Genomic DNA, 13,468 nt, shown 5'->3' on the forward strand with positions numbered 1-13,468 from the left:
TGGTTGCAGGGTTAACATATCTCAGATTTCAGGTTTTATTCCACTCTCAGACATACAAATATGTAACAGGTCACTATACATAATATAGACATACATGTATAAAGTCACATAGCGTGACAGTGTATCTCAATGCATTAGTAATACACGTGCGCAATCAATGGATTTTCCTTTTTTCAAAACATTTATGTTACATATAGTAAAAAGTTATTTCATTTTGATAACACGATGGTTTCTATAATAGTAACTTGGAATATACATTTCTTTTAAACGTTTCGCCATTTCATTACTGCATTGATACATAGATTAGAAACTCTATAAACTTCAGGGGTCCCAGTCCATCTTCCAGTTTCTATAGGTAAGTGCATGTTCGAAGTTTTGAATTTTATGATTATTTGCCTATCTGTTGACTTTAATATCACTAGATATTTTTCAAATTCAAAATTACCTTTAAAAATAGGATAAGTACGACCTATTGACGAATTCTCTATATTACTAAATCAATTTTGTACACATTGATCTTGTAATCTTCGTTTTACGATAAATTTTAAATATTCTCTATTATATGTACATACATTCTGGTAGTCCCATATATAATTCAAACCAGTTTCTTCAAAAATATTTTTAACATTATGCATCCATTTGATCCCATAATATTATTTGTTTGCAAGTTTAGCACCAATTATATATATTACTTGAAAGATTATCAAGTAATTAATTTGTGCCAAAACATAGTTATTCTGTTTTTATCATCTATATAGTGAAGGTATCTCCCTAATTCACCGAATATACTTTTACAAAACTGTAAATGAAACTTTTCCATAGCTGTTATATGTTCGTGACCCCATACTTCTTCTGAGTACAATAATAGGAGAATAGCTTTTTTTTTTACTGTTCCAACAGTTTCAATTTCGTTTTAAGAAAACTCCCATTATAATTCATCAAATGCTCCTAAATATGAAAACAAATCTACAATTTCTATTGCGTTCGAGATTTCCTTTTTGAAAAAGTAACAACCTTTGTCTTGTTTGTGTTTACTTCAAGATTTAAATTTTCATAATACATTTCAAATTTATTTAAGGTTGATCATCAAAGTAACACAACGACTGTGACCGGTCGCCGAGATCATCTGAGCTGCGTACCTTTGACCATGACATAACTCACTAACTAGTAAGTTAATTTTACAGATGGAAGCTACATGTAATTACTGAAGTCAAAGATATGTATGGCTTTTGAATACATACAAATGTTGTGTGTACCGCTTACCACTAAACATAAGCGTGTTGCACTTAAGCATAACGACATTGAGAAAATCTTACTGCATTTTCCACGTTCATGGTAAAATAAAGGTATATAAATAGATTGTTTCGTATTTAAGTTGTGTTTTTCATGTAGAAAATGTTTTTTATGAATATATTGGTATTAAATATGTACATATCTATCCATGTTTGACGGAATACGGGCGACTTTTGTAGGGGCAGGTATGCCTCTTCCAAGCGAGCAGTTGGTTCCCTTGTCCTTTTATATCGTGTAGTACACATGTATACACAACTGACTTTCTCATAACCTACGTCACAAGTCCCTGTGACTACATGCACTGATATGTATGGACGTGTTAAACATTTCAATTGTCTTTACGATGATATGCAGGGCCGCGCGTACGTCCAATATGGCACTGCGATATCTGTATTAGATATACGATGACAGTCAGGATAATAAAACACAATATCAACCGAATTGTTTTTATCAATTTCATATATTAGATATGTTGTGTCTTTAACAGATGTGTATATTAATTACAATAAAAACATAGATCAAAGAACGTCACCCTGAAGAATGCAGCATTTGGGCACTGCAGTTTGAATAGGAATATTGACTCGCTGTTTCTAAAACTGGAAACACCGAGTCAATATGCTATATATTGAACCTGACCGTATTGGTGATCGGGTGGTGTAGTGGTTAAGCCACTCGCCTTTCACCTAGCCGGCAGGGGCTCGATCCCCGGCACGGACGTGAAAAGGTTCAGAGTCACGTGAATTTTCTCCCACACCGATATCACTCGCGCGCTTACATCCAGGCCATCGAAGGTGATTAGCATAACTTGTATAACTTGTTTCGTAATCGATGTAAAATAAATAAAGTCTATATTTAAATAATATATGGAATCTTAGACATTATTCAAGTAAATTGCATTATGAATCAATTGTAGAAGATGGAAAATTTTCACGGTTTAGTGTGGCACACTCAAATAATACCTGGAAACGGTAAACTGGCTCAACTTTCAGATTTTTTAAATATAAAGATGATATTTTAAAAATACAGTTAAAGAATTCTGTCGTTCCCAACTGCTTCCACGGCTTCAGTTGCTCTTCAGGGGAATTGAACAAAAAACATATATCCATATAAAGAAAGAAATGCATTCCTTCAGCAGTTCATCCTGTTGGGTGTTCTGTTCGGGTTTTGACTAGGCGTGCAAGATGTTCATGAATGTGGGATCTAGATCATTAGTTGTGACATACATTCGGTTTAAGTGACCTACATGTAGGCAGAGCGGTTTGATTATTGACTTTACACATTTGGCTTACGCACTCTCCTTGGTAAGGACACGACTATAACTGGCCAAGCATACTTTATTTGTCACAGACGTAAAGAAACAATTTTTTTCGAACGACCTTTGAAGTTATATGCGCCGTAACTGGGCGAAAGCTTTGACATTTTATTTTTTCTTCATCAATTTATTGAAAACCATAACATTTGGTGAATTAAGCCATGGAAATTATTTAAAAGGCTTCAGATGCTTTATAAACGTTATTTGCAATAAAGAAATTATACCCTGTACAATTATCGTTTTAATGCCTTATTTATGTTTAGATGGAAACATACCTGCATAAAGCACTTTACAATTACTAATAACACTTTAATCATGAAGTTGTAGACACCAATTTGACTTCATGGTCCGACCTATGTACTCATTTCTCTTACCTATAGGTGTAAATATAATGATTTTTGGCTGTACTGCCAAAATCACTTTCAGATATTATTTGTACTCATAAAATCAAAATCTACGCATTGAAAATACTGTAATTCTCAAAAAAATGGTAATTTTTGGTGATGAATAACATATCAAAAGCTCATCTTGATTCGTGAGTATGAAAAATACGGCACATATAACTTTAAACGTTGTAATTCATCCACGTTTAGTTTAAACAAAGGTCAAAAATGAAATTATGGATAGTTCAAATGTTTTAAAGACATAATATGAAAAAGCAGGCCCTCGGGCACATATAATGGCTAATTTCAAGGTCATGTCATTCAAAATGGCGGAGATTTCGGGCATTGAATATCTCAATTTTGATTTTTCGTCCTTACCGCAAGTTTTTCAGTACTTTTAAAACTACATGTACATTGTCCATTTTTCGCACATTTATTGAACTTTTGTCTTCAAAAGAGACGGGGTTTCTAGGTCATATACTTGAAAATTGTGGAAATATAGCCCTGTGAATACAGCGATTCGTTATTTTTCAGTAAATTTTACCGTAATAAGTATGACATTATAAGTATTATTTAAAAAAAACCATAAACAATTAACTATTGTCAATGTCCAAGACTAGAGAGGTCAGTCACCAGGATGACAAATATTTCATGTATGACCCCAGGCCAACAGCTGACCATTTCATATGATAATTAAGACAGACAGGAGACTGCACTGCTCCTTTTGGAGTGTGGACCATTTAAATTTGGGTCCACAATTTCAGGCACGTCGTATATCATGAATTATACTCATATATATAATGTATAATCAAATGTGTTCCAACTAATAATGTATTATGTACATATCCATGTATATCTCCTGATGAAGAATAAAATGTCGACGAAATATTGGAGTCCATCACCATCATTATTCTAAAAACACCAGAACCATTAACCAACTTCAAATGAAGGAACAAAATTCATATCATTAAATTTGTGAGTTCGCACAGCCTTTATTATTTGATGAAGGTTGTTGATTTTTAGCACAATTATACTTTGGAACATGTCTACAAACGTAGTTTCATTTCAAACTCGTTCTTTGTCCCTTTTGACCGTTATTTTGTACGATCTAAGCGCCTTTACAATTTGGTGTTAAATGGTCATTTTTCGCACATATATGTATGTGTACATCTGTTGCAATTTTGACTTTCAAGGTCATATCATACAAAATGGCAGAGATATTGGCTCAAGTGCATAACGATCGCGACCAGTCGCCGAGATCATCTCGAGTTGCGTCCCTGTGATCATGATTTTATTCACTTATAAGCAAGTTATTTTGCACATGGCGGCTAATATTACTGAAACCACGGGGATTTGAGAATTAGTTACATATTATAATCATGTATCCACCAGAGTGCCCTAAGACCATTTTTAGACGTTTTAGAGGTCTAGATTAAAGGGACATGAACCTAAATAAACCATGCAAATTTGAGTATAATACATATTTAAGACGTGTCAGATACCTTACTAAGTAATATATATCAATTATTGTGCAAATGTGTCAAATAAAATAATTATAATGGAAATTCCATCTTTCTGTATTTTGAACCGGCCCGGTCGAATTTTGTAACGATAGTATATAGTAGTGTTGAACTTTAGTGACCTCCCACAATGCACTGCATATGTAAACAAAATGGTGTGTCAAAAACGTGGGTGAAGCCATCGTCGGAGACCCACGGGTGATCGCACTACACTACGCTACACTTATCAACCCGTGGGCGTACTCGATCTCATAGCTTCGTTTCAATGACGTCATTCTATGAATAGAAACCAATCAACATAACTTTTTCAAAATGAGAACTCTTCAGGCTTGGAGGGAAAATATTTATGGATATCAATGGCTGCGCCCATGAAGACATGCCGTTTCTGTGGCAACTTTGTGAAATGTCATTATCTTCCGACGAGTCCTTCCCAATGTAAGTGGCCCGAAAGCCTCGAGATTCTAAAAAGTCGCTCTGTTCTTTCATTATTGAAACAAGTGGTGAAATAACCAACACTGCACAATTTGAATCTCCGTCATTCTTTTCTGTCCATAATTGTTGAAAGGCCTGATAGCACAGACTCTTACCCCCACCTGTCTTCACCGACAGATAAACATCTCTTCCTTCCAATAAAGCCTCAAAACTTTTCTTTTGAAATTCTTGTAGTACCGGAATGGCAAATCGTTCCAATACACTCGAAAACTGAAAGGGCGACGCCATCTTTATTTCTAGACTACCTATTCGGTTTTGTTAAGTCTAATGTGATTGGTCAAATTATGCGATCGGTGTGCGTGACGGAACCAATGAAAATGTCTCATTAATTATTCAGGAGTTCGAGATGAAGGTCGCGATTGCTCCCAGGGGATATTAACGTTAGTGTATATATCGCCTGGGTTACCGAGGATGGGGTGAAGCGAACACAAACGAATTCCCATAGAAAACAGTGTACGTCAAGAGTCAGTAACGTGCACGATTGGGAAAGTAGGTAAATATAAATGGATCACTGAAATGCATGAGACGGGAGCAACTCCCCACTTTATACATGCGTGATGTACATTTGTCGACCATCGTAAATTAGAAAATAATCTTAAAATGTGGAAAACTAATATTTCCTTGTCATGTCAGCAAGTGTGTTTGTCATTATAACCTCGCTTTCGGCCAGCTTTCGTTTTGTGTTCCAAAATAGAATATGACGGTCTATTTTTATCATTTTTGAGGTAGGCATTCCCCACATTTTCCTGTCGTTTTAGATAACCAATCATTGTAATGAAATATTCAATAAACATCTGAAAACCATACCTAAGCATACAGAACAAATTATTTAAGGTTCGTGTCCCTTTTAAAAACGATAAAAATCATATTCTACATAGTACTATATACGAGAAGGGTGGAGAGCTCACAGCTCAAAAGTTTTAACCCGCCTACCTTTAGCGGCAATATAAACACATTTCTAGTACATTGTCATAAAAACGATTACTACCGTTGGAAAGAGCGATAATTTTCCTTTCAAAATCATCCTACACATATATACAAAGTGCTGTCATTAAGACGATATAAGCCCCATTATGACAAACACATTGAACAGCATATATGCGCATTTATCTTTGCGTTGTAGCCGATATAATATGCATGAGCGAGGCTTCGGCTGCAATCTCATTGGCCCGCTATAAAAAGTTTATCTTGATTTCGCCGTTACTATTCAAACATACACAACTATGGACTTTTGACGCGATCAAATCCTGTTTGTTCTTTTTGTGTCTAAAGGGACCGATCGCCTCCAAAATACTTCCATTTTCTGTCCACACTGTTTGAATTACTTCTCTGTCCCATATATAATATGTATTCTCCATAATATATACAATGTATGTTCATTAACAGTCATACGTTTAGTTTTACCGCTCTCGTGTAAAGGTATTCATGGAGATAACATACGGAACTTCCGTACGTTTTGTCACGATGTAAAGATGACGTAAGAGAATGTTGAATTTTAACTTTAGAATTTAATAACGATACGTTGGACTTGACGGAGTGCTATTCTGGAATGTCAAGAATGTACCCGATATGTTCCGTACAAAGTCTGGGACCTAACTGACTTAATATAAAACATAGAATGGTTAAATACATATATACAGACAATGGAATTATAGAATTTTGATTTACAGATGTCGCTTATCTATGGGTGGTAAATTAGACTGATGTAACCTGAAGATGACCAGTGGACTAATATGATAATCCTATTACGTCATATAATAGACAGGTTAGCTGAGTTGTTTTATCTATGCGACAAAAATTGATCAATGTTGACATGTACAGTTGATGTCTGAGAAATATATTTAAATACATTTTAAGAGTCTTATGAGTAAACGTATTTTCAGTTCTAAGTCAATTTTAGCACTACGATTTTTATCACAAAATATCCTTGTGATAGAGATAACACTCGACACGAGAATATAATGCTTATAGGCTAGTTTTAGAATTCTAGAGATAGATCAGACGTTTTCGTACTGGTTGATACAGCACATCGTAGTAAAATCATAGAATAAAAATCGAAGACAAGTCTAAGGTCAAACCAATCATACGCGCTACTTCTTCAAAACTGGACCAGCGTAGAGAAAATGTGTGTGCCTATTATCCAAGTTTTACATACAGTAGTAAATATGTATATTTGAACTCTGTATGAGGTCTAGATACAATGTAATATATTAGAATAAATAATGTACAATTTGATGTCTGTAGAAACATTACCGGCCAATCGATTGTCCTTTACTCCTTTTGGAGGTGCCGTACCGGAAACTGCCTACGATAACATTGTACTTCAATCATTTTTTTATCAAACGAAGTAAGCGTATATAAAGCATGTCATTTACATGGCTGGCAGATGCTATTAACGCCGGATGCTTGACCTTGAAATCAATATTAACATTTTGATTTAGATACACTTAAACTTTAATGTAGCGCCGATTGAATGAAAGTTAATTCATTGAAAGTAAACACACTCATATCAATATAGGACACAGTGCATTGAAAGTAGACGCTTAACGTATTGATTGTGATGTACGACTTGGGTTTTTGGTACATTTTTTTTTGTAGATAACGTGAATATGCGTTTAGTAATGGAGATTGTATGCTGCTTTATTACTTATGATTTTTTTGTTCAAATTTAAGATGCGAGTGGATTGAATGATGGTGAGAAAAAGACATTAAATCTATCGCTATGAACCAAACAAAAGCAAACCAGAAAAAAAATCTTTGTATTGGATTTTAATAATTCTGATTTTATATACATACCAATAGATAACTGTTTTTCATACAATATTAGTAAGTATTTTCTTGACAGTTTTAATCGCGTATTTGTAGTTTTTAACATCTTTGGGTAAATTATAGGGGCAGAGAAAGAATAATTCTCTACCTAGAGAGTAGGACAGGAAAATCTCCACCCTCGGAGGATATTCACGACAGTCTAACCCTCAACAAGCCTCGGGTTAGACAGTCATGGGTCTCCTCCACGGGTAAAGATTTCTCTGTATTACCCTCAAGGTAGGAACATATTCTATCAGTCTTTTACCGGGGTAGGGAAAAACAGCTGACATGCGTTTTGCGATGACGTCATCGATATATGCGGAAACTACTGTCGAGGACGTCATTATATTTTTTCCTGAATTTTTCTTTACAATATTGGACGAAAATGATAGAAAATGATCATGAAAGATCCCTGCCCACTTGACAGACTCATATAAGGTTATATTGATGAACAAAACACATTTTCTTGTAATACAGAATATACATATAAGCTATACATGTACGTCTCATTAACAATTTAAGTAAACACTATTCCGTCTTTGCATATTACAGAGTTAGCTCCCTTGAGAGTAGGTATCGATTGTTACGTAATTATATTGTGAGCACAACTCACGTCGTTTTCTTCGAAACGTTTGACGTTACGCTCGCAAACGGATGACGTCACAATCAATACCTACCCGCAAGTGCAGATAACTCTGTAATATGCAAATTCGGAATACAGTTGATATATTCGTGATCGCTAGGATGTATGCTTTTATAGTCATCTTTGATTCGTTTATATTTTTCAATTAACCATTCCTTTCTGGAGACACCGTTTCATTTTTAATCGTTGGTTATAATTTCTCCATTCTTCGATTCAGAAATTAAAAGAGATCATGATAAAATGCACACGTGTTTGGTGTTTACTTATTCAATCGACTGATTAAGTTTATACAGTGAGCAATCTAATTAAAATTAGATTTGTAATTACAAGTCTAATTTTTATTAGATTGATACAGTGAGGTACTAATTCGTGCAATAAAAATGAAAGACATATCAAATGTTGTGTTTTCTGTCAAATCCGATTACTTTTCACGAAACATAACATATATAGATATACATAAAACATGAAAAGTTTCAGAACGAGGTAGTGATAGCGAATCTAAGTACTGTAAACATTCTTTATTTCTTTTTTATTATTATTTTCACAAATTCTTGCGATCAACGTAAATCCGCGAAAGTCTATCTCCGCGAATTGATATCTTCCACAATACTTGCAAAATCAAATTCAATAGTATATCAATTCAATTTCAAATCCGCGAAGCTTAATCTAGGCGAATACATTTTAAAGCGGAAATCGCGAATTTAGTAGCCGCGGAAAAGTGTTGGTTTACAGTATTCGCGAATTGTTATAAATAGCGATAACTCGACAACAAAGTGGTTTGTAGGATAGGAATGGCGTAAATCACTAAGTGACTACATCAGATGGTCGATGATATATCACTTATGCTGATTGCGGCTTTCTACCCAACACTAAATAGATAGGGGATGTAAACCTCATAGGATGGATTTCTTCTGTTACCTCGTCTTTATAGATTTTCTGAAGCCTACAAAAGAAAAAAAAACAAAACAATTACCTTCAATATCGACAAATCTGCAACACATTCTTACAAGTTTTGAATAAAAGGAGCGTGTTTTGCATTATCGACAGAAAGGAAAATAGGACGCGTTATTTTCTTTGCAAATAAAAAGATCAAATATGAATCAAATTCAAACGATATGCTAACTGAAGTGTGCAAAACGAACAAATATGAAATACTTTTCAAAACATTTATAATTGCATTATATAAAAAGACGGTATCTATTTGATCAGATATTGTATAAGGCTCTAACAGACGCATGACGGTTATGTGGTATTATATAACGTAATCAAGAGTTGCCTCCCTTCATTCTCTATGACTACAACTTTCCACTTATCAATCAACTACTCTTATTACCGACAGCATCTTAACAAACTATTTGTTGTTTATTTAGTTATAAAGAGTCTCTAAAAATTACTTTATCTCTTATAATTATACTCATACGAAATTCTTTATTTTAAACGTACTGTCACGAAGTTTTATGTTTAAAAATGCTCCACCGCCGACAGAGTATAAATGGTATTTATCATTTGAACAGTAATTGGTGTTTAATCGTGTATATATATATGTCTAATTAACACAAAAAATTATATAAGATAATTTATTTCGCCTTTGGTGCTTGCGCAATCAGTACTTCATTCCATACAGGATATAGTACCACGGATTTTTTTTCGGGATGCAATTAAATACTTTTTCATATTTTTAACTTGAAGTAAAATTCAATCAAACTTTTCAATGGTGGTAATGATGTAAAGTAAGTAACTTTTGTAACTGAAGAAAAATACAAAATCGTCTGCTGCTGTTTTTTGATAGTGAAAAAATACCATTGGTCAAAGCATTGGTCAGCGGTGGAACATCTTTAAGTATTGTGTTGACAGCTCGCGCCGACGCTCAGGTGTGGCATTCTGTTTTTAGATACCTCACCTGTGCAGCCGGTTTTCGAGTGTCAGTGTTTAAGTGGCCGAAATGTCGTGATATTGAAAGTCTGTCTGAACCGAGCTAGGGTCAATTCGTCCGAAGGTTTTTTGGTGACCTTGACGCCCTTGGGCCAGGCAGACTTAGCCTGACTCTCGACATGTGCGAACGTGGTTTTACCAGTCTCCTAATCCCTCCTCTAGACTCTTTCATATTCGGACGTCTGATAGATGTCTCTCGTCGGAATCCCTACTCGAGCCTTCTAAACTTTATTCTGGAAAATCAAGTCAGGTTGACCTACCTCTTGTAAGGGTCTATTACAGAAATAATCCAACTGGAGTGGTTCCCACACTGGCACACATCGATAGTGGAGATATTTTTCTCTCAAAACGCACATTTATTATGAAGTGACATGTATTGAAAACAAAGAACCATCTCATTTTGCAAACGATGTCTTGTTCTATCGCTACTTTGAGCAGCCATTTTGAAAGTCCCTCGCTGTCACATGACCACTATAGTGCGTTCCAGATAACGCCTATTACACTGAATTGAATAAGGTTATACAGGTAATGAATTTTATTGAAACAGACTATAGCGGTCACATGACAGAGAGGGACTTTCAAAATGGCTGCTCAAAGTAGCGATGGAACATAACATTGTTTACAATATGGGATGGTTCTTTGTTTTTAATATGTGTCACTAAATAATATATGTGCGTATGGAGAGAAAAATATCTCCACTAGCGATGTGTGCTAGTATGGGAACCATTGCAGTTGGATTATTTCTGTAATAGACCCTTACAAGAGGTAGGTCAACCTGACTTGGTTTTCCAGAATAAAGTTTAGAAGGCTCGAGTAGGGATTCCGACGAGAGACATCTATCAGACGTCCGAATATAAAAGAGTCTAGAGGAGGAATCTCAATAGGGATTACCAGTCTCCATGTTACACAAAATTGTATGGTATATCGGCTACGTGTTACATTTTGTACATGTTTGTAAATACAGATTATAAACTCATACGACTGAGTTATCGTTATATTTTGCGTTAATGAGCACGCTTCACGAGCCCGTTATAACAAATATGTTAACACTGGAAATTGGTCACAGTACCAAAACGTCCATTTTATTTTGCAATGTGAATTCTGCTTACCTTTCTCGCAAATCCTCCGGGACAGTTGTTTTGGGATTTTTCTTTTCGAATACTTGCCAGGCAGACCAAGTCTTAATGAACCCGATAAAAGCGTCAATGTCACATTCATTCTCCTCCAGGAAAGGCTCCATCCTGAAAATGTGGCGTAAACATTTATTGTGGATGATAATAGCGTCGGATGGTGGTGGACCTCTTTATTAAATAACAATGCCTTAATGGACCATCTGTCAAAGATTCGAAGACAGTGTTTATTCATGGAAAGTAAACACCGCTATGAGGTAAAGTTGACCCATGAATGAAAATAACCAACGGAATACCCTGAATTCGTTATGTTTTACCGATAGGCCGTTTGTTTGTCTATCTTTTTCAAGATGAATTGTTTTCTTTCCCTTGAAGGCCCACTACCTTTCCGGAGCAAAACATGGCTTAAAATGAAGTTACAACACCAAACATATGCAAGATTTCCTTCTTAATATATAACAGTGAAGAATCATTTCGCTATTTTGCGTAGTCAGCTACCAACATCAGTATTTAGGACGACGGCGAGGAACATAACACGACTTGCGTTATGAAAATTAATATTTTACTTATTTTAATTAAATTGTTCAGAAGGTAATGATACGTGTAGTATTAACGGTAAGTTAATAATTTTTGCAACTCTACAAATTATTTAAGTTCTTACAACCCTTATAAATCAATCGCATCGATAACGTATATGAGTTGTATCTCTAACCATAACCTCAATTATTTTAGGTTTATTAGAAATGACTATGCATGTTATCAATCGTGTGCATCTATAAAAAAAATGACCATACATGTTTTCAATCGTTTTTTCATCTGTAAAAATTACCATACATGTTACCAATCGTGTTCATCTATAAAAATGACCATTCATGTTACCAATCGTCTTTATCTATTAAAATGACCATACATGTTACCAATCATTTTCATCTATTAAAATGACCATATATGTCACCAATCGTGTCCATCTATCTATTTTAAATAGTTGTATTATAATGACACACTATTTTACTTACGTCTCTCGTTGTAGACTTTTCAAGCCCAGAGACAATATATACATGTATAGTGAAATAGAAGAATTGAATCTTGCTTTGACCGCTTTCATGGTGTGATGAATTTAGTTTCTCATGAAACAAATTCAACATGAAGTGCAAATTAAATCCTTAATTGTAACCCGATACGGTCAAACATAGCCTATCCCTTTCCTAGACGCAACGTGAATGCATGTTTATGGCATTGGAGTACTTGGGGAAAACGTCAATGTATTTAAAAGCTAAAGGCTATTATACATGTATGAATACTACCTGCATTAGAGGGTGACGGTGCCTAGTGTCACCCCGAGGATATCACTGTCACCTGAGGCGAAGCCGCGGGTGACAGTGGTATTCCGAGGTATACCAAAAGTCTAGAAACAAAACTAGTTTGCACTCTATTGTAACATTTTAACTGATTTTAGCAAAAGTCGAACAGTCACCGTCGGCAGTAGAATAGCATATCAGCTTCTACACTCAGTAGCTCTAACTATTATTGCATTATAAAAAAGAATACTCACAATAAGCATTAAGTGAAAATTCTTGTTGTCTTGTCTCCTCCATTTGTTAAAATCTTAACGTTTATGTAAATCTCAATGAATTTTGGTTTCATCCCGTCGTCTGTTTACAACATTAGCAACGTCACGAAGACGCTTGAAATCGCATGTCTTCCGTTCACCTAATCACCGACGGGTTCATAAAAACAAACATTTAGCGCTAAGCGAAAAGGCGTAAATGGAAAGCTCCGTCCTTAATTTGAAAAAAAAGATTAACTGACTGATTCACAGGGACCTGGCACGATTTTTTAAAACTAACAGTATACATACATATATATTATAGTATCAAGGGTATGAACTCGGCGGTCGAGAAAAACGGACCTATTTTTTTAAAACCCTGATTATTTTAATAAATGGATTATATACA

General features: G+C 35.0%; 1 protein-coding gene across 1 annotated transcript; it reads right to left on the reverse strand.

The window, feature by feature from the left end:
* Nucleotides 1-4,784: 4,784 nt before the first annotated feature.
* Nucleotides 4,785-5,228, reverse strand: LOC138317161 (ATP-dependent DNA helicase RecQ-like). Its single transcript, XM_069258719.1, has one exon. The coding sequence runs from the start codon at nt 5,226-5,228 to the stop codon at nt 4,785-4,787; it is 444 nt and encodes a 147-aa protein (XP_069114820.1).
* Nucleotides 5,229-13,468: the final 8,240 nt, after the last annotated feature.

Source organism: Argopecten irradians, chromosome 3 (assembly GCF_041381155.1).
Source record: "Argopecten irradians isolate NY chromosome 3, Ai_NY, whole genome shotgun sequence".
Taxonomy (NCBI): domain Eukaryota; kingdom Metazoa; phylum Mollusca; class Bivalvia; order Pectinida; family Pectinidae; genus Argopecten; species Argopecten irradians.

Excerpts from the sequence above, each read along its gene's own strand:
- LOC138317161 (XM_069258719.1), bottom strand. The coding sequence starts at position 5,228 with ATGGCGTCGCCCTTTCAGTTTTCGAGTGTATTGGAACGATTTGCCATT.